This window comes from Molossus molossus, unplaced genomic scaffold (assembly GCF_014108415.1).
Source record: "Molossus molossus isolate mMolMol1 unplaced genomic scaffold, mMolMol1.p scaffold_m16_p_4, whole genome shotgun sequence".
NCBI classification, from domain to species: Eukaryota; Metazoa; Chordata; class Mammalia; order Chiroptera; family Molossidae; genus Molossus; species Molossus molossus.
The window spans coordinates 31,923,730-31,949,455 of NW_023425377.1; the positions used below are offsets into that span (position 1 = coordinate 31,923,730).

Here is a 25,726-nt window from a genome sequence, read left to right on the forward strand (position 1 = left end):
TATTGGACATATCAAATGAACAACACGTGGGGTTTTGCCCCTGAACAACTTATGTTCCAGTCTACAGAAACAGTTAAAATAAATGGTCTGAAGAAGGACCTGATATAAAATATTTAGAGCCTAGCTTGGATAAATTCTTTAGTTCTTTTTGCCAAATAATTGACTATGGTTTATTATATAATTTATAGATGAGGAATAACTTTTTTCTGCCATGTTTCTGTAGTGCATTGTCAACTAGTTAAATCGTCAGGTGTGTACATATTTTACAAGCCTCCCTGTACTAATAACAGCACAATTGCCTTTACAGAGTGAGATCGCACCACTTTATGATCTCAGGAGGTGTGTCTGGTTTTGTTTTGTTTTTTAATAAATGAATAATCAAAATGGCTAGCTCAAAATCATACCTGCAGTTTTTTAGGATGCTAGCAAAAAAAAACACACACACAAACAGGACTCATTGTTTTTTTCTGTTAGAGTTCTAGATATAGTCTAGATTTTGTTAGTTTGCTTAATGTATTAGTTTCCTACTGTTCTGACAAACTCAACAGCTTAAAAATAAAACCCATATATTAGCTTACAGTTTCATTGGTCAGAAGTCCAGCATGGATAGTATCACAGGGCTGAAATCATGGTGTCAACTGGGCCAGTTCTCATCTGCAGGTGCTGGGGGAATATCTGCTTCCAGGCTCATCCAGGTTGTTGGTAGAATAATTTCTTGCCATTATAAGGCAGAGGTCCCTGTTTCTTTGCTGGCTCTCAGCTCTTAGAGGCTGCCTGCAGTCTTTGACATTTGGCCCCTTTCATGCTCAAGCCAGACATGACACACTGCTGACTCCTTATGTCTCTAACTTTTCACCCAAAATTTAAAGGGCTCTTGTGATTGAGTCAGGCCCACACGGTTAATTTTCTCTTTCTTAGAAGTCACTTGTGCCAAATAACTAACCATAGGAATGATATCCAATCATATTTCCAGTCCTGGTAATTATACAGGGTGTGTACATCAGGCTAGGAATCTTGGAAGACGTCTTAGAATTCTACCTACCACACTAAACATTTCAGGGTGGATGTCAGAAGAGGAAGAGATAGGAATTGAGTATTCTGAGGCAGTTACTGAATTGCATTGTGATGATAAGTATTTTAAAGGTATTACAAGGCCCAGGGATCCTGGGCCTCCCAGAATCATCACAGAGTAGGGGTCAGGTGGCATTCATTTGTGTTGTTTTGGTGATAGTCACTTAGCCAAGAGCTCAAATATGGTTGCAGTTGTCCTATGTAAGTTAGCCTGAACAAAATCTTAGAAAATACTGAGAATATAGGCTTGTAGTTGTAGGTGTCTGTTACCCATGTGCTAGCCACATGGCTTATATGATTATTGTCCCTAATTAGCTGTTATTGTGAAGCACAGTGGTAGGAGTTAGAACAAATTTTTGCTATGTAATGTACTCTGTGTTCAGAATAATGTTTAATCACATTCTCTTATTAGATCCTTTCTAACCTCTTTGCCGCTAAGGGCACTACCTAACTACCTTTTGTTTGGCTACATAAGTATCCTGTGCCAAGGGATCATCCTTAATTGTCTGATAATTCTATGCCTTTTTTCTGACTGGAGGAAAAAGTTAAAGATTCAGGGAATTGTGTAGGATGAATTTTCTTATATTCTTGAGTTTATAATAGGTCCAGTTCTGTTACTTGGCAAACAGAGGGAAGATTGCCAAGTTTAGTCCCATTGGCCCATTTTTTAAAAGTTGAAATAGTAATAGACACACCACCATCACCACTGTAACAAATCCAGTTATAGAAAGGAAGTTTTATAGTTCATTTGCATTTAATATGACAATAATCAGGGTATTTTTCAAATTCATTAAGTCATTTACTTTAATTAGTTTGGTCTCACAGGACATACCTTGGGATCTTTTGAGTTTTTAATTTTGTTTTCTTATAGAAACCAAACTGTAAAGTATCTAGGAAGTTTCTTATTTCCTGTAGATTAGTAAGCAAAAGATTTATCTTACCACATATTACATTAGGATGTGGTGACTGAATCAGAACCTTGAATCACTCTGGAAGTCGAGTTGAGGGGACAGCTTTTTATTTTTATGTTGATTGATGGTCTTATTACAGAGCATACCCAGCCGAGTATATTTATTTTTGATGCTGTTACTTTTGATGCAGTATACCTTTGAGTAATTTAATAAAAGTGTGATTTGATAATACTGAGAATCTCTTGGAGAAGAAGCTCATTTTAATAAATACAATTTTGCTAAGCTCTTCTTGTATCAGCTAATGGCCTTTAGAAATTTATTTACTCATCTAATTCTATTGAATAAAAAATTCCTGTGGAACAAACATTGTCCTATACCTTTTAAAAATAAATATTTGTGCTTTTATCAATAATTGTTTGCATATAAATGAAATATTATAAAATTTGAGTAACAGGCAAAAATCTAGACTTTGTACATAAATGACAATGTTGCCACTAGTTAGATGGAGATGCTCAGAAGATAAACCGAATACCGTCTTGGAGTCACAGACCGGCTTTAGATTCTCTAAGTGTTTAAATAGATCCCTTCTGAGGATATCAGTGGGCCACGGGGACCTGGAGAACATAGTGCTCGCCGCAGTTGAGCATCTGGCAAGGCTACTGTGAGAGCCATGTACTAGACATTGAATAGGAATATGGTCAGGGGAGTACATGGCTCTATGTTTTCTCCTTCTAAGCTCACCATTGCCAACCTTCAGCTCTACTGAATAAGTCAAAGTAGAAAAATTCTGTGGAGTAGAATGAGTGTCTTTGACAATCTAGGCTGTAGAGGAAGGAAGGAAGGGAAGAAACTATTACCATATGGTTTGGACAAGCCAAGAATCTGGGTCAGGCTCAGTAGGTATTGTCAATTTAAAAAACCAGAACAAAAGTGACTGATGGTGATGACAGTTTTTGAGGGTCTGGCTCAAGTCTCATGGTTCCCTTCTAATTGTGCTCTTTGGCATAGAGTAGTCTTCTGGAATCTTTGTCCCAGGGATTTTCTTTACCTCTTTCAAATGTGTTAGGTGTCCTGTTTCCTGTATCTCAAGTCTTCTACTTTCTTGGGTACTCCCTAATTTTGGTGGGTCATATACTATGATGGCTTCCTGAAATACATAGAGATAAATTTTTTGAAAGTTTAACTGTCCGAAAATGTCTATTCTGAACTCTCATTTGATTTGATAGTTTGGTTGGGTATACAGAATTCTAGGTTGGCAATTATGTTTCTTTGGATTTTAAAGGCCTTGTTGCATTGTTATCTAGCTTTTGGGATATTGTTAAAGAATCCAAAACTTGCCTTGATTCCTTTGTATATGATCACTTTCCTCTTGTCTGTCGAATCTTGTAAATTTTCTTTGTATTCCCAGTGTTTGGAAATGTTACCATGATATGCCTTCTTGTGATCTATTTTTGTCCTTTATACTAGAGACTCATCCTTCAGTACTGGGAAATATTCTTGAATTATTTCTTTAATAACTTGCCTCCTCTGTTTTCTTCTATTATTTGGATATTTAACTCCAAAACTGATCTTCTAATTTTCTTATTTTTTTCCTCTCATTTTTACATTCTGTCTTTTCACTCTACATTTTTAAACTGATAAGAACAGATACGATACTTGATCTTAGCCAAAAGGCTGAGAAGCGATTGCTGTACATTTTTAGGTGATTCCTCAATTCTTCCATCCTATTTTTATACTGAGCTTTCTCTTGAGTTTCTCTTCTCATATTTTCATCTTCTAAGGGTTGTTTTTCCTTTGAATGTTTCTTCTTAAAATGGCATTGTGTTCTCTCTTGTGGATATTAATGGTTTTTATTTATTTTTTTATTTTAATTAAAAAATATATATATTTGTATAGAGAGAGGAAGGAAGAGGGAGAGAGAGATAGAAACATTGATGAGAGAGAAACATAAGTTGGTTGCCTCCTGCATGCTCCATATCGGGGATCAAGCCCACAACCTGGGCATGTAACCTGACTGGGAATTGACCTCTCAGTGCATGGGATGACACTCAGTCCACTGAGCCATACTGGTTGGGCATATATTAATGAATTTTAAAAATCTTTTCTTCTCCTTGCATAGTATCTATATAAGTTGCTTTTTCTTTTTCCTCTCATATTAGTAGCTTTCCTCAATAATCTGATAATCCTGAGTTTTGCCGCTAATGTTTAAGAATGAGGGACTGAAGAATTGATTGGAAACTCTGGATGGCTAGGGCTTGTTGGCTATGTGCTTCACTGTAGGACAGCCCGGACCAATGGAAAGATAAAGTGCCTGGCTGGTGTGGCTCAGTGGTTGAGCACTGATCCATGCACCAAGAGGTCGCCGGTTTAATTACTGGTTAGGGCACATGCCCAGGTTATGGGCCAAATCCCCAGTGGAGGGCATGCAGGAGGCAGCCAGCTGATGTCCTCTCTTATCAATGTTTCTATCTCTCTCTCCCTCTTTCTTCCTCTCTCTCTAAAATCAATAAAGAAAAAAATAAAAACTTTAAAAAATATATATAAAGCAAGTCACATGTAATTATATATTTTCCAGTAGCCACAGAAAAAGGCAAAAACAAAAGTAAAAAGAAACATGTGAGATTAATTTTAATAACATAGCTTGTTTAATTCAGCATCTCTAAGATATTACTTCAATATGTTAAGAAATAGAAAAATTATTGAGATATTTTATATATTTTTTATATTAAGTTATGGAACTCCAGTGTTTATTTTGCATTTATAACACATCTCAATTTGGATGCTAAATTTTCATAAAAATACTTGATGTGTATTTAGACTTTATAAAATTTACAAGTGAAAAAGTGAAAAATAGATTCACATGCCAAGGATGTTTCGAATATACTTAAGTTTAACAGTAACAATAAATTACTAGTTTTTAAATGTAAATTTTATTAAAATTAAATAAAATTAGAAATTCCTTTCTCAATCATACTAGCCATGTTAGAAGTGAAGTGCTTAGTAGTTACATGTGGCTAGTAACTACCACATTGGACCACAGAGCTCCAGGGTGACTTCTTTAGACTGTCAGTAACTTTAGGTCAGTTTTCAGTTCCCCAGAGAAGACTTCCAATCTTCTGCCTTAAGGGTAAAGGCCAGACTGCTGGGGTTTTGAGAAACTAGAAGGGGGAAGGTGCTAGGTATCTCAGCATATAGTATACATAGATTCATTTACTTTTTTCTTTTCTTTTTGTATGGCATCCCTACCCACAACTATGCCTATGCCCATCTAGAGACCCTCTGTTTTGACCTCTTCTAAGAATAAACTTCCAGACTTCTGCTAGAGTAAGAGAGAACAGTCTCCCAGTGTCATGTGGCCAGTAGGGGCAGGAAGATCTACAGATCTGCTTCTTAAATAGCTTTCAAACGATCTTATTTTTAACCTAACCCCGTCTCCAACCCCTATTTCCATACATAACTAGTGCCGCTAACTCATGAGCCTTTTGAGGATTGGCTATTGACCTTTAATATTTCTGGTTTAGGATTCAGTGTTTTGTTTTTTGTGTGTTTTTTTAAATCCTCACTTGAAGATATATTTATTGATTTTTAGAGAGAGAGGAAGGGGGAGAGAAAGAACCATCAATGTGAGAAAGAAACATTGATCAATCAGTTGCCTCCCGTATGCGCCTCAGCCAGGGATCAAACATGCAACCTACCCAGACTGAGAACTGAACCCATAACCTTTTGGTGTATGGGATGACACTTCAATCAACTGAGCCACCCGGCCAGGGAGGGACTCAGCTCCCTTAGGTCTGTTGGGTTTACCACTATTTCTTCCATTTATTTTCCTGCTTCAAAATTTGGTTGAGTTGCGTTTTTCTTATTCTTTCCAATATTGTAGTCTCCTTCCTTTCATCGTTTTCTTTCTAAACTTTTTTTTATAGTTTTAGAAGTGTTTCAAGAAGGGGAGAAATTAAATTTTTAAAAATGTTTTTATTGATTTTTTTAGAGAGAGAAACATCCAAGTGAGAGAAACATCGGTGGGCTACCTTCTGCATGCCCTCTACTGGGGATTGAGCCCAAAACCTGGGCATGTGCCCTGACTGTGCATTGAACTAGGAATCGAACAGGGACCTCTCAGTCCATGGGATGATGCTCAATCCACTGAGCCACACTGACCAGGCTAAATGTTTTTATTCAATCTGCCACCTTTTACCTAGAAGTTCCTATTACTGTGTTCATGAGCAGATTTTGATATTAAAATTTTTATTCTGGCCCTGGCCGGTTTGGCTCAGCGGTTAGAGCGTCGGCCTGTGGTCCGGAGAGGCCTGGGTTCGGTTCCCGCTAAGGGCATGTACCTCGGTTGCAGTTTGTCCCCGGCCTTGGTTGGTCGTGCGGGTGGCAGCCACTCGATGTGTCCCTTTCACGTCGATGTTTCTCTCTCTCTCTCTCTTCCTCTCTCTCCCTCCCACTCTATCTGTACAAAAAATGGAAAAATGTCCTCAGGTGAGGATGAAAAAAAAAAAAAAAAATTTTTTTATTCTGTATTTATGTATCCTTTAGTTTGTAGTTAGAGGTTTTAGTGATAATTTTAGTGGGAAACTCAATAGGAAGGACAGGAAGATGAAGTATGTAGTGCAGATAGGCTAGAAGAATAAGGGGTGGTTCAGAGGCAGAAGAGAATTGACAGTGAACAAGGTCAATGATGACAGTAGAAACATTTAAAGGTAGCTTGGAACTCTAAGGCATGAGGCATAAATATAGCTCCAGTAGCATTTATCTTCTTGGACTCCACTATTTTTAGTTCTTTTTACTTTTCATGATCTAGGAGCCTCTTGTTCCATATCTCAGAACCCACAAAACAACTAATACAGTTTTTAAAAACTTACTGTTTGCAAACACAGTATACATAGGGTCTCTAAGGAAAACATACAGTATTAAGTAAATAGACAGTACACCCTCAATATACTGTAGCAAAAGGTTCCATTTCAATATTTGAACTGGGCTTGCTGTTCTGGGGTTCTGAAACAGAATTTTGCCTCTCCTGTGATTCTCTTTGCTGGTAGTTGCTGCCCTCTCTTGGACTAATTGAGGAAATGCAGCTTTTATCCTGCATGAATCTTTTTTTTTCTGTCCTTAACTCAAATTGAGCACTAAACCATGGATAATTTTTTAAAAGAATTAAATATGTTTTTAATGATGCACCAAGGGAAATTAGTGTCTCCTTTCTTATGAAAATATATTTTCTTTTGTATCAAAACGCAAGAGTTAGTGGGCATTAAATGGGAACAAGTTTGAAGAATTTGGAAAATGCAACGATTTGGGGCTTTGGAATCTGGAGATTGGAGTTCCTACCCAGCTTGCTCTTAATCATGTAACCTCGATGATTTACTCCATCTGTCTGAGCTTGTTTCTTTACTGATACAATGAAGAGGAGGAATAGATTTGAGGATTCTCCAGGGATTGTTATTTCAGGAAAGGAGCCCCAGATTATGGTATTTGTTCATAGAAGACATAATGACTAAGTCTCAAGCTCTGCCTAAGGAATTGAGCTTGGAAAGGGATAGAGGAGGCAGATAATCAAAAGACAGTTGTAATCCTCTACTAGTGCTGTGTAGTAGGCAAGTACCTATTACTATGGAAACACAAGGAGTGGTACCTGTCCAATTAGCGGAGGTGTCATCCTATAGGGAATCTTGGAGTTAGCTTTGAAAGCACAACCTAGGCTGAGGAAAGCAGTAGCCTGGGGAAAGTTGGGTGGTGAGACAGCATGACCTGTTTGGAACCTGCAGCTAGTTCAAGGTGCCAAGAAGAGTTTGAAGTGGAAGGTTTGTTGAGAGATGCGTTGAGGGAAAAAAGCCAAAAATATTATATGCCATGCTAAAGAATTTGAATTTTGACCTGAGGACAGTGGGGAGCTATCGAATGGTTTTAAATGGGGACTTAATATGGACAGGTTGGCATTTCAGAAAGATTACTCTTGGATATATAGTATGGAGAATGGATTTGGTGTGGTACAGATGGGAATGAAGGCAGAGAGATTAGTTAGGAGGCTGTTGGCAATAAATGAAGCGGGATATAATAAGGGTGTGAACTTGGGTAGTAATTATGGGGATGGATGGGAGAGAAATAAGAGTCTATAGGCAGAAAGAACAGATTGCTGGTTTCCCTGCAGCTGGGTACAGTCCAGCTAGCACTGATTCATTAGGTCCAGGTTCTGTTATGTCTATCCAATAGTTGTTTAGGTTTTGCTTGGTTCTGAGGGAACATTTTTAAAAAATATGTTTTTACTGATTTTATAGAGAGAGGGGGGAGGGAGAGAGAGATAGAAATATCGATGTGAGAGAGAAACATCCTTTGGCTGCCTCCTGCATGCCCCCTTCTGGGGATCGAGCCCACAACCTGGGCATGTGCCCTGACCTGGAATTGAACCAGGACCTCTCAGTCCATGGGACGACGCTCAATCCACTGAACCACACTGGCCGGTCTCTGAGGAAACATTTTTTGTGTTTGGTGGGCAAAGTGCTGGAAGCAATTGCTCTAGGAGCAAATAAGTTTGACTTTGGCAATGGCAACCTAAACTGACACACTCAACTCATCCTTTTTGTGGCTTGTGTCACTTCTGTGTGCCAGGTCACTTAGGGTGGTGATAAAAGGAACTGTTAGTCTCCTTGGGTGTTGCTGTCTTTCCCTCATCATCCTTTTGTCTTCACACCCCAGTAAGCAGTACATGTCAGGTAACTTTAAATTCCACTGATGCTGAGCAAGGTTCTTATGGTTTCAAATGATTAGCACTCAGTCAGTTTAAGCTTGACCTCTCGACCATGGAAGGCAAAGTTAAGATTCACAGTTTAACTGGATTTAACTGAGCTTGATATGGGGAAACGTGACCATAATGATACAGATTTTCCTTGTCTTTAAAAAGGTTAGTAAAATAGCTCTGTGGCAGGGTCAGAAGTTGAAGAAAGTCAATAAGTATTCACTATACTCTTCTAAGGACATTAGCAAAAGAATATGGCTTACAAATTAAATATTAGGGTGAAGAATTCCTGCTTTCCCACACCTGCTCACTCAGACTTTTTTTTTCTTAGTAAAGTATAGCATGTTTACAGAAGAGAACATAAAACATATATAAAATAATTATAAGTCGAACACCCATGTAACCGTCATCCATGTCAAGAAATAGATTATTATAAGTACCTCAGAAACCCCCTTTTGCAGTCACAACTTTCACCAGCTCTAAGTAACCGCTTTTTTGACATTTGTGGTAATCATTTCTTTTATGATTTTATATCCTAAATAATATAATTTAGTTTTACATGTTTGTTTTTTTTTAAACATGTTTTTATTAATTTTTTTACAGGGAGGGGAAAGGAGAGAGAGAGAGAGAAACATCGATGTGAGAGAAAAACATTGATTGGCAGCCTCCTGCACGGCCCCTACTGGAGATTGAGCCCACAACCCGGGTATATGCCCTGACCGGGAATCCAACTGGGACCTCTCAGTCCATGGGGTGATGCTCAGTCCACTGAGCCACACCGACCAGGCTAGTTTTACATGTTTTTAAACTCAATATAAATTAAGTAATACATTCATTTTTATGTTTGTGAGTAACTGTAAGTTCAGTCACTTTTTTAAATTGATTTTTAGAGAGAGGAAGGGAGAGAGAGACATCAATAGAGGGAACATTGATCGGCTGCCAGGGATCTAGCCCACAACCCAGGCATGCACCCTGACTGGGAATCAAACCAGCAACCTTTCAGTGCACAGGACGATGCTCCAGTAATTGAACCACATCAGCCAGGGCTATCCATTCTACTCTTGATGGCTATTTAGATGGTTCTGTATTTTATTTTTTTATTTTTACTTTTTTTATCCTCACCCGAGGATATTTTTCCATTTTTTGTACAGATAGAGTGGGAGGGAGAGAGAGGAAGGGAGAGAGAGTGAGAAACATTGACGTGAAGGGACACATCGAGTGGCTGCCACCCGCACGACCATCCAGGGCCGGGGACAAACTGCAACCGAAGTACGTGCCCTTAGTGGGAACCGAACCCGGGTCTCTCCGGACCGCAGGCCGACGCTCTAACCGCTGAGCCAAACCGGCCAGGGCTGGTTCTGTGTTTTAGATAGTATAGTGTTACCGTGAAAATTTTTATTCTACATATCCTGCTACATATGTGCACGTTTCTACAGAGTAGGTATATAATATAAAAAATCAATTTGTTGAGGTGTAGTATATTATTTTTACTAGATAATGCCCATACTGTTTTCCAAAGTAGCCATAGCAGTTTACATTACCACCAGCAATGTGTGAGAACTTCTGCTGCTCTGTGACTAGATAGACATGAAAATTTTTGCCAATCTTAGCAAATGTGAAACAATCTCATTATGGTTTTAGTTGGCATTTCCTTGTTTACCAGTAAAGTTGAGCACCATTCATAGGTTTATTGTCATTGGATTCAGAGTTCTTTCAGATCTCCATCTCTTTTTATTTTCCTTTAAAGAACCATATGTTAGTGACCTTAAAATTATTCTTGCCCCTTACTTAAGGGAATGTGCTAAGGAACAGTTGGGCAGAATCTTTTAGCTTTGTGGGAAGTAACTTCGATTTTTTCAATTCATTTTTTCTTCTTTTTGTCCCCAACTCATCTGGTGTTTGGGAGATTTCCTGGTATTTCATTGATCTCTCTACTCTTTCTTTTCCCTTCTTTTTCCCATTTCCTAGACTCTGAAGCGGCTTATGGCAGATGAGGTAAGGACATATTTTTCAGCATGTGCATGTTCTAGCTCATTTTCTACACTATGATATTTACCAGTTACTATAACTTTGATTTTCTATAACTTGTAATGTTGGTATAAATTCTGTTCTCAGAGCATCCCTAAGCTTTTTCTTAACTCTTTGTTTTGTGTTTGGCTCATTGCATGCATTTCCCTGGCACTCATTAACTTCCAATGTTACCACTTTCTTTAAACTCCAAGCTGACTTGCAGTCTGGATGCTACTCATATCACTTAAAAACTCCATAATGCTTGCAGATACTTACTATTATTTTCAAACCAGTAGAGCTGATAAGCTGCAGCTTATCAGTGGCTCTTTTTTATTTGAACATTTCTACTTGAGATTTGAGGGGTGGTTCATGAGCGTTTTGTTGGCAGAGAGATGTACATATACCACTGAAGTACATTGTATTCTTTGCAAAAGGAATTTTGAGGAATATGTTGAGCTTTTGCTGCCTACATAATGCAAGGCATTTACTCATTTATTTTCTATGACTTATATCTATTGAAATCTATGGTCATTTACCTCTTGAAGGGAGGAATCATCTGAGGGCCTGGCCAGATTTATTAGATTTCTTGTTGGATAGCTAGAGGGAAACAAAGGGCATTTTTTGGAGATAGCTCAGTGCTTGGGATACTTTCAGTTCTGTGCTGCTAGAAATGGCAGGGGAGCTCAAGAACAAAGTTTTCTCTTTTTAGAAGTTCCAAATCTTAATACTCTAGTTCTTTTATTTTTGGATAAAGGTGAGAATACAGAGTCAGTATATTAATTAGATATGAAGAAGACTGGTTTCTTATTTTCATGTCAGAGGAGTCTTGGACTGCCCACAACCCAGAGGAATCATTCACGTATAAGTGGTTAGAGGGTTGGCTGTTTGATGTGTGGTTTGTTGTGTATATAAAAATAGATTGCTAATATTTTTTTCTCTTTCTCAGCTGGAGAGATTTACTAGCATGAGAATTAAGAAGGAGAAGGAAAAGTCCAATTCTTCTCATAGAATTTCTTCATCATATGGGGATGATCCCACAGCACAGTCATTACAAGATATTTCAGATGAGCAAGTGTTAGTACTTTTTGAACAGATGCTGGTAAGTTTCCCACCCAAAATGTTTCTTTTTGATAATGCATTTGGGCACAGTGGGCCCTTTTATGTGTATAGTCCTTTTAACTAGCCCTTAATTACAAAGAATTTCAGGCTGAAAAGGGAACTCCTTTTTTTTTTTTTTAATCCTCACCCGAGGATATTTTTCCATTTATCTTCAGATAGAGTGGGAGAGAGAAAGAGAGAGAGAAACCTTGGTGTGAGAGAGATGTATCGATTGGTTGCCTCCTAAACAACCTCAACCAGGCTGGGGACTGAACCAAAACTGAGGTATGTGCCCTTGACTGGAATCGAACCCGCGACTCTGGTCCATGGGCCAGTGCTCTAACTGCTGAGCCAAACCAGCCAGGGCCTAAGAGGGAACTTATGAGTAGCAGTCCGATTAACAAAGGGGCTAAATAAATATATAAGCACCAGTACGTAAGATTGAAATCTATTAGTTAGGCTTAGAAATGTCTGATCACTGACCACCTTAATAATGTCCTTCTGCATAGCAGTGCTTTAGCCATAAAGACATAGGGTGAGTGAATCAACTCATGTGGTAATGTAGCGACTTGGGGTTAGCCAGAGTAGATAAAGTGTTGGAACATTCACAGTGAACTCTGCACAAAGAAGAAACTGAGGAATGAAAAGGCATCATTTGCTCAAGGTCTTCTATTTAGTGGTGAATCTGGAAAGATAATTCTGATGCTATATCACTAGAAGACCTTTAAAGAAGATAATGGCTGAAGTCATTATATACATGGATGTGGCTTACTTTGCTGTTCTTAGTGAGTAACACTGAGTCGGGAGGACACTCAGTTAATGTCCATTAGTGATAAGTCTTGGAAAGTTTTGAGTACAGGCTTTTGAGGTTTTATAAGACCTGGATGTTACCTGGATATATGGTCTCAGATTCAAATAGAGACTACTAGAGGCCTAACTAATTAAAAGCACAGGCTTAAAATCCTTAAGACAGAACCTGGTACGTAGTAAACACTCAGCCAGTACTACTGTTATTATTTTTCACTGAAGTTCTTTTAGTTTGTCTCTCAGCAATCCAAGTGCAAGAGTTTAAGAGTGTGATCTATCAAGACAATCTCTTGACCTTGGATTACAAATTTAGATGTCTTTAGGGCCAAGGAGGTAGCATAAATAAGTTAAATAGGCTAGATAGAAGATGATAAAAATGAGGACTGTGGTAAAATGAAGAGAGACTTGAGACATTTTTGTTAGTTCCAGTAGCTTTTGTAGCACTCCACTTGGGAATACTAGCTCAGTAGTGCCAGATATTCTATTTTTCAAAAGAAGCCAGAAATCTGAAATTAAAAAATAAAGCCACAATAATTCTTTAATAGCATCAGCTATCATAACCAACATTAAGATTTCCCCAATTAGGTCATTTAAAAAATAATGTTTTTGTTCAAATCACAATTCTATATAAGATCCATTACCTAATAATAGTCCCTTAAGTTTAATTTAATCTATAGGTTTTCCTATGGAAACAGTTTGACTTGTAGAGTTTCCCACAATCTGAAATTTGATGATTACATCCCTTGATGCTAGAAATTCACATTTTTATTTGAAGTTTCCCAAATTTAAAATGTTGAGCTAGCCCTGGCCAGTTTGGCTCAGCAGTTAGAGTGTCGGCCTGCGGTCCCGAGAGACCCGGGTTCGGTTCCCGCTAAGGGCATGTACCTCGGTTGCGGTTTGTCCCCGGCCCTGGTTGGGTTGTGTGGTGGCAGCTACTCGATGTGTCCCTTTCACGTCGATGTTTCTCTCACTCTTCCACTCTATCTGAACAAAAACATGGAAAATGTCCTTGGATGAGGATTAAAAAAAAAAAAAAAAAAAGTTGACCTAGCCAAGCAAAACATACTTTATCTTTGAGTCTGATTCAACCTGAGGGCCATTAGTTTGCAACTTCTGTGTTCAGTTCACCTGTAAAATGAGGCAAAAAGCACTAGGCATTGTCAGAAAACATCAAATTAATATTGCTGTTTCGGAGTAGTGGTTTCTACACACACACACACCATACCACACCATGAAGAAATAGATTATATCCATTTTCCCCCTATGTTTTCCTCATTCAAATAATATTCTGGACTTTTTAGGGTTAAACTTATGTTCACCGAGGTCCTGGGCTCAGACACATGGTTATACATGTCATAGGATCAAGTCGAGCCTTTCCCCCAATAACATACTCCAGGTTATGTCTGCTGAGGGGCTTTTTCACAGTTTCCAGTTTTTTCTTCATGGGAAAGGAGTTTGTACAGGGACTGGGCGAAGTGGGAAGAAGGAGTGTTTAGGCCCTAGAGTGCTGCAAATTTTGCTGATGTCAATTTTTCTGGTTTTGGATGATGTCAGTCATTCAATACTTCAGTCTGAAGAGATCATTAAGGTCCATCCTAAGTGCAAAAAACGTGTGTGCCTTTTTTCAGTAGTACAAAATAAAATTTTCATCTATATTAAGAGCCCATTTTTGTTAGGAAAAAAGTTAAGTGTATATGTATATAAATGTCTACAAGGAGTTATACTAAAATATAACCATTTGTCCCTGAGGAATTTTCATCATCTGTAATGACTTAAATCTCTAGGTATTGGGAAACTTTATTTATTCCATAAGCATTTAATATGTTCAACTCTTCACTAAGTATACAAAATATTAAACACTGAAAGCTTGTAAGGAATTCAAGGCTATTTTGTTTTTTCCCTCTCTTTACTAGCTGGATATGAACCTGAATGAGGAAAAACAGCAACCTTTGAGGGAGAAGGACATTATTATCAAGAGGGAGATGGTGTCTCAATACTTGCACACTTCCAAGGCTGTGAGTTCTGGGGCAGGTACCCGTGACATGGGAGACTTGCCCTAACGTTGGACCTATTTGTTTTGCAAAATTCTGAGAACGTTTTGTGTCTATATCGGTTTTGCTTCATTCTATTATATAAGCCTACTTATTTTATACTTGCACTTAAGTTATCATTTCTACATACTTTTTGTCTGATTCAATTTTTATGAAGTGTAGATGGGAAATGGGATGGGAAATTCTGAGTCTCATGTAGTTTGGTGGTATATGTGATGGGTATCTGCCTTGATAGTATTTAAATTATATTGACTAATACTAGTCCAACTTATGCCTGGATCCAGGGTTTACTGATCTTTCTATATGCTTCTGTCTAGGGCATGAGCCAAAAGGAGAGCTCTCGATCTGCCATGGTGTACATTCAGGAGTTGAAGTCAGGCTTGCGGGACATGTCTCTGCTCAGCTGCCTGGAGTCCCTTCGTGTCTCCCTCAACAATAACCCTGTCAGGTGAGGAATCTGAGGTGGTATCAGGAGTAAGAGCCCAGAGTTAGAGTTTACTGGTGGGGATTGAAGATCAAAGGAGTCGGGGAAGTATGAGAATGTTCTGGGTAGGGAATAAGGAGCTACCAGGATAAACTTTGTGTGCAGATGGATTTATTGATTTGATTTAATATTGTATTGTCTCTGTCTGTTTCTTACAGCTGGGTGCAAACATTTGGTGCTGAGGGCCTGGCCTCTTTGTTGGACATCCTTAAACGACTCCATGATGAGAAAGAGGAGACTTCTGGGTAAGGACTTCCAAGTTTTGACATCTTCTAGGTGGAGGGTAGTAGGGGACTTGGCTATTTGCTTTAAAGGAGAAAATAGCAGCTAAATGTAAAATTATGGACTAGGGGAATATATTGTTAGCTGAGATTGGGGTTTATCGTAGGAGTGACTAGAGGATGAATAATGATTATAAATAAATAAAGGGAGGAGGAACTTATATTTCATGGTGAATAACACAGGATATATTCCACACAAATAATGAGCCTCTCAACATAGGTTCTTTTTTTTTTTTTAAGAAAGAGAGGAAGGGAGAGAGAGATAGAAACATTGATGTGAGAGAGATACATCAATCAGTTGCCTCTTGCATGCCCCCCACCAGGGATCGAGTCCACAGACCAGGCATGTGCCCTGACCAGGAATCAAACCAGGACCTCTCAGTCCATGGGAGGATGCTCAGTGCACTGAGCCACACTGGCCAGGCTCAGCATAGGTTCTTATCTAGTCTGTAAATACAGTCCGATTAAGTCCAGAGCTCCCCTGTGATCTGATCTGGGTTGTATTTCATTTGGAAGTCTTGAAATACACTTCTTCAGTTTGGAACTAGCTTTATGACAGTCTTCAGGATTAGAATAATTCTAGGGATACCTTGGACTGTGTTAGCTTATCTTGAAGCCAGCCTAACCCAAACTAACTTTTTTACTTCCTGGAATCTTTCCAAAACAAAATACAGGGCCTATATCTCCTGAATACAGACTTCAAACCTTTGAAGTAGTTAGGCAAGCAGTAATAGATGGAATGTTATCCTTATAGAATTTAGCATGTAGGAGCCTAGAGGGAATTAATGGGAAGATTGTAATGGAATACTAAATCTTGGATTTTGAGAGGATTAACCAAAGGTCTTTGATGGTGGGGATCCCTCTTTAGCTACCTGTTTTTGCCAGTGTTTCAGGGCAAAGTGCTATCGGCTAGAATTTACTCACCTACTAGTGGGGATGTTCCTGAGATCCTTGTTTGCAAGGTTGAAAAGTCAAATGGGAGAGGGGTATAGAATAAAGGGACTTCAGTGATTATGTCTTCTATATGCAGGAGCTACGATAGCCGTAATAAACATGAGATCATTCGCTGCTTGAAAGCTTTTATGAACAACAAGGTGAGATGTTTCCCATTTTCATTCTAACCCCCATGATGACCCCTGTTCTTTCTCTTCTATTGGCAAACTCCAAAAAGGACCTAGGAATATGAGGTTCAAGATTTCTAGATTTCTCTTTTAGTATTATAACCTTTTTTTCTTTCTCTTTTTGTTAATCCTTTTCCAAGGATATTTTCCATTGATTTTTTTTTTTTGGTCCTCATCCAAGGACATTTTTCCATTTTTTGTTCAGCTAGAGTGGGAGGGAGAGAGAGAAACATCGACGTGAAAGGGTCACATCGAGTGGTTGCCACCCACACGACCCAAGCAGGGCTGGGGACAAACTGCAACTGAGGTATGTGCCCTCAGCGGGAACCGAACCCGGGTCTCTCCGGACCGCAGGCCGATGCTCTAACCGCTGAGCCAAACCGGCCAGGGCTCCATTGATTTTTAGATAGAGTAAAAGGGAGCGAGGGGGAGAGAAAGAGAAACATCAATGTGAGAGAAATACATTGACTGGTTGCCTCTCCCACATGACCTCGACTGGGGCTGGGGATCAAACCTGCAACCTAGGTACGTGCCCTTGACCGGGAATTGAACCTGTTACCCTTTGGTCTGCAAGCTGATGCTCTAACCGCTGAGCCAAACTGGCCAGGGCTAGTATTATAACTTTTTATTGACCCATATACATGCTTCTTTGGACTCTTTTCCCCAGTTCTAATGTCTGTTTCAGAGGGTAGGCTCAACTTTCTTTCTTTTTATAGTTTCTTTTTCTAATTCTTGAATTTCCTGATTTGCAGTTATTGTTTTTGAAAGGTTTACATTTGTTTGTTTTTTTCCAGACAGCCACAGCATAGAATCTCTTTTTTCTGTATTTAAACCTAGGGAGCCCATGATTATTTATTCCTGAGTGCAAATCTGTTTTCTTCACTCTTTAATTTTGTTACAATTAACTATTCCTTTGGGTTGGGGGAACATTAAAAAGAAACATAAAAGTCCAAGATTTTTACTCCTGGAAGACATAGAATTCTGTTGTATATATACTAGAAAATTATTTTGCTATGCTAATTTCTGTTTAACTCTATTGGGAAAAGTGTTCTACCCCTATATTGGTTTACTAGGGCTGCTGAAACAAAGTACCACACATTGGGTGTGTTTAAACAACAGAAATTTATTGTCTCACACTTTTGGAGGCTATAAATCCAACCCTGTTGGTAGGGTTGGTTCCTTCTGAAGGCTGTAAGGGAGAGGATATCCCATGCCTCTCTCCTAGCTTCTGGTGGCCTGCGGGCAATATTGGGCATTCCTTGATTTGTAGATGCATCACCCCAACCTCTGCCATCATGTTCACATATCATTCTCCCTGTGTGCATGTCTATGTCCACATTTCCCTTTTTTATAAGGACAACAGTCATTGGATTAAGGACCCACCCTACTCTAATATGACCTTGTTGTAACTGGGAGTTAAAACTTCAGCGTATGAACTTTAGAGGGAAATACTATTCAACCCGTAATGACTTCTAAACTTGCACTGTGTTAGATGCTGTCATCTTTAAGCTTCCCTTTTCTGTTCTTGTCCTACCAGTTTGGAATCAAGACCATGTTAGAGACAGAAGAAGGAATCCTGCTTCTGGTCAGAGCCATGGATCCTGCTGTTCCCAACATGATGATTGATGCAGCTAAGCTACTTTCTGCTCTTTGTATACTACCACAGCCAGAGGACATGTATGTGACTGGAATTATTTCTCTTCTTCATTCTCTTTTTTACTGTCTTCCTTGGTCTAGAGCACCGGTTCTCAACCTGTGGGTTGCGACTCTTTTGGGGGTTGAACGACCCTTTCACAGGGGTCGCCTAAGACCATTGGAAAACACATATTTCCGATGGTCTTAGGAACCGAGACACTGCTCCTCTATCCGTCTCCCGTCAGGTCCGCCCACATACAGATACACTCACACACAACATGAGGAACTGTATTAAAGGGTTGCAGCATTAGCAAAGTTGAGAACCACTGGTCTAGAGGAAAATTGAGTTGCTTGGGTGGTTACTTGGTCTTCAATACTAGGAAAGGCTGTTTCTTCTCAGACATGAACACCATGAATGTTGATATTTAAGAAAGATTGTTAGGTGATGGGAGCTATCCTGAGTTATCAGAGGTATAGCCAGATAGCTCCTAGATCACCATTAATGTCAGTATTGTCTAGAACAAAGGTTTCTTTTTCCATTAAAAAGAAAATTCAGAAGCAACACAATATTATTTTTAAAATGCTTTATTTTTAAAGAAGTATATAAAGTAAAATTTAACAGTCTCATGCCTTTGGCAAATCTTATTCTGCAGAGATAACTACTGTTGATGGCTTTGTACAGTTTCATAGATCATTTTCTAGCATAGAAAAATATATTGCATTTCCTAGATTCCAAGATACCTTATACTACTCCTAAAGATGGTATTCTAGAACTAAGGAAAGGTGGCTTATGCCAGTGAAACCAACCACAGGTATAGGAGAGATTTTTACATTTTGTGGAGGGGTTTAACAAAAGCTAAATCATACCATTAATTTTTTTAAGCTTATTTCTTTTAATTTAACAGTAGATCTTGGACATCCTTTTATGTCGACATTTAAAGATATCTTTAGTGGCTATTTAGCATTCTGTAGTATGTATATCCCATAATTTATTTAACAATTCTTCTATTACTAGACTTTTAAATGGACTTTTATTTTTTTTTAAGAAATGTATGTGACTCTTGCTTTAGGTGATAAGAATTTTTACTGTTACAAATGATGCCATAATGAACATCCTTGGACATATATTCTTTCACATATATTCATTTATGTTCGATGGACTTCTAGAAATAGGTCACATGTTAAGTGCATTCAAAATTGGTATTATTAAATGTCCCTCCAAAAGTTGTACCAATTTATACTCCATAAAACAGGGGTGTTAATTTGGTATTTATAGATAGGAGTCTAGGAATGGGTTTTAAGGCACATTTTTTCTGAAGAGATGATCCTTAGTTTTCCCAAGATTCTGGCATCTATTCTAGGTGATGAGAATAATGTGAGAAATTGGAACACTGATAATGTTCTGTTTCTTAACTGATCTGTGTCTCCGCATCATCTACCTGTTGTGCCTGTCTGTGTCAGAGCACCTGGGCAATTCTCTCCCTATCTTTTCTCCTGGGTAGGAATGAAAGGGTTCTGGAGGCAATGACAGAAAGAGCTGAGATGGATGAGGTGGAACGTTTCCAACCACTGCTGGATGGATTAAAAAGTGGGACCTCCATTGCACTCAAGGCATGTATATCCCCTGAAACTGGGCCCAAGAGTAGAATTCAACATGGAAGGACTTAAGTTCATTTGATCTTTTAATAGAGTATGTGGAATGGTTCCCCAACTATATATATTATATTTCAGAATTTATTAGGAAGGGAACATGATTATCCTTATCTCCAAGCATACAGAGAAAGAACTGTTCCTCATTATGAGATGGGAAAAAGGCATGGTATCTATTTACAAATTAGGAAAACCAATGCCTAGAGCAAAGTATACCATCAAATTCTTGGCATTGTTTAGACCTCTCAGCTCTCCAGACCTGTGCTCAAACCAGGTCTTATTGCTTCATCAGAAAGTCATTCTTGTAGTCTTGTTCTGTATTTTCTAGGTTGTATTTGGGGTCCTCAGAATGCATGTAAAGAGAATAAAATTTTGATACCTAGGAGTTAACACTGACATAGCTGCTGAATTTTAAAATTTTAGGTGGGATGTCTACAGCTGATCAATGCTCTCATCACACCAGCTGAAGAACTTGACTTCCGAGTTCATATCCGAAGTGAACTGATGCGCTTGGGGCTGCATCAAGTGTTGCAGGTGAGGTGCAGCCCTTCATCAGAAAGTCTGAGCTGAATCCTTCCTGCTCTAATGGCCCTGCCATCCCAGGGATAACTTGGGTTTTCGATTTAAAAACCAGGTTGAAAGGCTTGGGATTTTAGTTAGCCTAGGACACTTCTGGGTTCCCTAACTTCTATTTTTGTCATGGACAGGATCTTCGGAAAATTGAAAATGAAGATATGAGAGTGCAACTAGCTGTGTTTGATGAGCAAGGGGATGAAGATTCCTATGACCTGAAGGGACGGCTAGATGACATTCGAATGGAGATGGAATATCCTTTTACTGACTGGGTTCAAGACAGGAGACATTCAGTTGTAGATCCCTTCATGGAATGGTGTGGGGTGATGACATCAGTCTGCATGTCTTCTCAGTAGATAAGGCAGTTGCTGTTGGATTTATTTACCTCAACATGGACCAGGGAAGTTAGGAAAGGTGGTCTGAGGGTTGTTTAGCATGCAAGCAGCCCTCAGAATCAGTGTAGACGTCCTAGAACATGGTAGCTTAGCTTGCTAAGATGTACAGTTGGTTTTTAGAGAACATAGGGAATGGGGTTATAATTTTCTTTCTTATATATATTCCTGAGACTGACAGAGAGATTCATTTGGTTACCTATTGATATTTGCCACAAGTGACTTTGAGGCAGATATCTTTTAGTTTTTGTCTACTGATTGATCTTCAAGCCAAATGCTAGCAAACTATCTCTGTATAGTACGACTAACACACTGGTCCCTTTGCTAAAGGAAGTTTATTATTACTTTTTAAAAAAATATATGTTTTTATTGATTTTCTTTTCAGAGAGAGAGAAACATCAGTGTGAGAGAGAAACATCTGTCAGCTGCCTCCTGCACACCTCCTACTGGGGATTGAGCCTGCAACCTGGGCATGTGCCCTGACTGGGAATCGGACAGAGACCTCTCAGTCCATGGGATGACACTCAATCCACTGAGCCACACTGGCGGGGCAAAAGAAGTTTATAAAACTTAAAGTTTGGGGCACTCTTTAGAGGAAGAACAGCTGTTAGAGGAGAAGAGCTCCTTGCTACTTTTCCTGAGAGTTGGGCAAGCCACCTGTCATAGTATCTCAATATATGTTTTCCTTAGCTTCTTCCCCTTTCCCACTGACTTCAGTGAAGTCTTCCAGATTCTCTTAAACACAGTGAAGGATTCAAAGGCAGAGCCACACTTCCTGTCTATTCTGCAGCATCTACTCTTGGTCCGAAATGACTATGAGGCCAGGTAAGATGGTATACGTGTAGGATGTTTTGAATTTCAACCTAAGTAGAAAGAGCAAAATCCTTAAGTTCAAAGACTGTCTATAAAGGGAAAAAGAAAAGATAAGGATTAGGTTTCATTTTAAGTCATAGATATAAAGGGAGTTGTCAGTGGTCCCTTTAATCCAACTGAAAAGCATCTCTGTGGAAGAAGTCAGAGTGTATAAGGTGAAACGCCCTTCCTTTTTTGATAGGGTAGAGTGAAGATGATAGCAAAGGGAGGTAAATGTAAAGTTCTTTCAGGTTGCCTGAAAGTAGAGATTTAGCAATAGTACTGTCATTGACAGGGAAGGATCAAGCCTGAGATTTTAGATGGGAACGAATTGGCACTAGGAGGCAGGTGGCAGGAAGTTTTGGTTCTCTGAAGTAGATGGGGTAGCTGATTGGATGAGGGGGTTTTCTAGCATGGCAGCGATACTTCTGGTAATTTTGTGAAAAGGTCTTTTCCAGAACATTTATCCCCCAGTCCCTCTGTTGTCAAGGCAGTTACCTTTTCTTGATCCAAAATACTCAAAATTACATTGTGGTTTTCTTTTCATAACCTTGTTTTATTTCTTCCATAGACCGCAGTACTATAGGTTGATTGAAGAATGTATTTCTCAGATAGTTTTGCACAAGAATGGGGCTGATCCTGACTTCAAGTGCCGGCACCTCCAGATTGATATTGAGGGATTGATTGGTAAGCATATTCATCTATCTGGTTCCTTAAAATTTGGTTCTGCCTTTCATTTTGCATCTTTCAGTGAAAATTTCAGAGAAGATATCTTTACAGTCCCCATGTATTTCCATTTTGGCCTTTTCTTAGGTGTTAATCAACATCTGTTTTAAGAATATATAGGCCTTTAGTTTATTTCTACATAATTCTAAAAATTTAACTCCTTCTCACACCTTTTGAAGGGACTTCAGCTATAAGTTAGGACTCTTGCTGGTCTCAGAGATTCATAAGTAAGACATTCTTCATCTCATCCAGATTGGTGGCCTTAACAAGCACTCAGAAATTTTATGTTGAACTTAACTGAAAGTTCTATTTTTTTATTTAGTGCAGAATATTAAGAAGAGCAGTAAAAATAAATAAAAGGACAAAAGACTGCCCTGTGGTTATATTGAAGGGCTTAGGTAGTGAGAGGGGAAAACAAGAGAATTGGGAACTTTACTTTCTCATTCTTCTTCTTTTCAGATCAAATGATTGATAAAACAAAGGTAGAGAAATCTGAAGCCAAAGCTACAGAGCTGGAAAAAAAGGTGTGTGTAAGAAATAAAATTTAAAAATCGGGGTATATCTTTCTTTGTCCAAGGATTATGATAGTTCTAACATGTAAAACATACCTGAGATATTTTGAAAGCATTCAGCACACAATAGTAATTACTAGGGGAAACTTTCTGGTGTAGGTTACCCAGTGGGAAAAGTGATATGAATGTGATCATGAGGAGCTAGTTAGTGTGAGTTTGCACAGTTCTTGGACCCCTGGTCAGGACAGGAAAGACAGACGGCACTTGTGTAATACTGAAAGCACTCTCGGGTTTACTTGGCATCTTGGGCCTCTTATCCCTGGAACAATAGGAACTGTAATTGTCTGAATTCTCTTTTTCTCTTCAAGTGTCAAAGACTCTTTTTTGTGGTTAATAGGTTTTGATCCTAGAGACTATTGGGATTATACGCCTGGCTGTCCTGGTTAAATGTCTTTAAAATAATAAGTTGTTGGTTTTTTTTTAATCATAACTCCAAAAATAGATAAACTATGGAAATGATCCCTACTTCTCCTTCCCTCCTTTATCCATAATTTTCAGGTCAAAATTATGGTGTTCTTATTTCCCAGGCATTCCCTGGGTCAATGATTTCTATAGATAAAAAATTGACATAAAACAGTAAATTATGAGGAATAACACTGTGCGTCTTGCTGAGATAGCTTACTGGGAACCTGGTTCCTTTCTTCTTTAGCTGGACTTAGAGTTAACAGCCCGACATGAGCTACAGGTGGAAATGAAAAAAATGGAAAGTGACTTTGAGCAGAAGCTCCAGGATCTTCAGGGAGAAAAGGATGCATTGGGTTCTGAAAAGCAACAAATTGTCACAGAGAAACAGGACCTGGAAGCGGAGGTGTCTCAGCTCACAGGAGAGGTAAGGTTTGAGCAGGGAAGGCAGAGTAACCTGTCACTGCCATTAGCAGCCTCGGGATGTCATCTTACTCCCAGGGAGGGTTCATCTACTAATAGGCCATCTACTTATTTAATGCATATTTTAAAAATCTTTTACTTTGTTTTGTTTTGGGGTAAGTAATACATAAGATAGAAAATTTGAAAAATACAAAACAACGTAGAATAAAATAAGTCACAGTACTATCCAGAAATAAAGATAATACTCTTCTAATAAATTTAGGAGTAGAAACTAAATAAATTATTCTCATATTTGCTTATTTTCTCCTATTTGTCATCTCTGGAGAGATTTATCCTTACACACTCTCTCTACAGTTATAAATATTTGAATGAGCGGTGATATCTGATAACTTGATCACTTACATGGTTATATAATTACCTGTATAGCACATGTGTTAATTATGTAACTGGAATATTTGATTTACTTGATCTTTGCATTTTCTAGTCAAAGGAAGAGTTTAACATAAAGGTTGAAGTTACCTTTTCAATGCAAAGCTGAACTATGAACATGAAGAACAGAACTTGAATTTGACCTTGTCACTGAATAGCTATGTGACTTTAGGCGGATTGTTTCATGTCTGACTCCTTTCACACCCATCATGTATAAAATGAGAAGTTGGAATTAAGTAGTTTCTTAGATCTCTTCAAACCTCAATTGTCCCTGAGGTGGAGTGAGAAGTATACTCTCATTGATGTTGTTTTTCTAGGTTGCTAAGCTATCCAAGGAATTGGAAGATGCCAAGAAAGAAATGGCTTCTCTCTCTGCTGCAGTTACTGCTGCAGCCCCTCCCAGCAGTGCTGCTGTTCCCCCTGCCCCTCCTTTACCTGGTGACTCTGGCTCTGTTATTCCACCCCCACCCCCACCTCCTCTTCCTGGGGGTGGTACTATTATTCCTCCACCACCTCCCCCTCCTTTACCTGGGGGTGTTTGTATCCCCCCACCCCCTTCTTTACCTGGGGGTGCTGCCATTCCTCCACCCCCTCCTTTGCCTGGGGGTGCTGCCATCCCTCCACCCCCTCCTTTGCCTGGGGGTGCTGCCATCCCTCCACCCCCTCCTTTGCCTGGGGGTACTGCTATCCCTCCACCCCCTCCTTTACCTGGGGGTGCTGGCATTCCCCCACCTCCCCCTTTGCCTGGGGGTGCTGGCATACCCCCACCTCCTCCTCTACCTGGAGGATCTGGAATGCTGCCTCCCCCTCCCCCTCTTCCTGGTGGTTCTGGAATCCCCCCACCCCCTCCATTTCCTGGAGGCCCTGGCATTCCTCCACCTCCACCTGGAATGGGTATGCCCCCACCTCCCCCTTTTGGATTTGGAGTTCCTACAGCCCCAGTTCTGCCATATGGTTTGACCCCAAAGAAGCTTTATAAGCCAGAGGTGCAGCTCCGGAGGCCAAACTGGTCCAAGGTGAGAATTTCTGTCCATTTCTTTATCAGTACATCTTCAGAAACCACTTCACTTTCCTACTTTGTACTTTGTGCATGGTTGGGCTTCCTATTCTTGTGGCTCACATCTGTCTGTCTTTTAAGTGCATCGATGCATATGTGTAGTCAGTAGATATTAGGCATCGCCTATATGCTAGACATTACTTTGGAGAGTTCTTTGAGCCTAAACTCTGCTATAAAAACTAAATTTAAGTTAGTAGTTTTGGCCTTTGAGGATATGAGGATATCTATACACAGTTTGATAATAGTCATTTCACCAGTCTGCAAGGTGCTGATAGTTTTGCTGATCTAAAGTCATGGATTTATGGTACAGCCCTCCTACCTCTACCCTCCAGTAAATGAGTTTCACAGGGAATGTTTGCATGGCACAGTATTGTTCCCACTGTGTTTGAGACCCCTGTGATTCTGCATCAGCCTTTTGCTTCCAGAAACCAAGTTAAAATAG

At 39.3% G+C, this 25,726-nt stretch overlaps 1 protein-coding gene and 1 pseudogene across 2 annotated transcripts in view; one reads left to right on the forward strand and one right to left on the reverse strand.

The window, feature by feature from the left end:
• The window catches only part of DIAPH1 (diaphanous related formin 1), a 98,934-nt gene that overhangs the window by 19,729 nt on the left and 53,479 nt on the right, over positions 1–25,726 (forward strand). The window contains exons 2-16 of one of the 2 annotated variants that reach the window (XM_036241317.1): positions 10,690–10,716; positions 11,678–11,830; positions 14,550–14,651; positions 15,005–15,135; positions 15,330–15,416; positions 16,483–16,546; positions 18,111–18,250; positions 19,711–19,819; positions 20,282–20,392; positions 20,566–20,684; positions 21,532–21,648; positions 22,247–22,362; positions 22,861–22,925; positions 23,623–23,802; positions 24,545–25,243. In XM_036241317.1, coding sequence (XP_036097210.1) covers positions 10,690–10,716; positions 11,678–11,830; positions 14,550–14,651; positions 15,005–15,135; positions 15,330–15,416; positions 16,483–16,546; positions 18,111–18,250; positions 19,711–19,819; positions 20,282–20,392; positions 20,566–20,684; positions 21,532–21,648; positions 22,247–22,362; positions 22,861–22,925; positions 23,623–23,802; positions 24,545–25,243 — 2,220 coding nt within the window. The remainder of the gene's footprint in view (positions 1–10,689; positions 10,717–11,677; positions 11,831–14,549; positions 14,652–15,004; positions 15,136–15,329; positions 15,417–16,482; positions 16,547–18,110; positions 18,251–19,710; positions 19,820–20,281; positions 20,393–20,565; positions 20,685–21,531; positions 21,649–22,246; positions 22,363–22,860; positions 22,926–23,622; positions 23,803–24,544; positions 25,244–25,726) is intronic. The other variant, XM_036241318.1, reaches the window with a different exon arrangement.
• Positions 3,566–3,668, reverse strand: LOC118616739 (annotated as a pseudogene).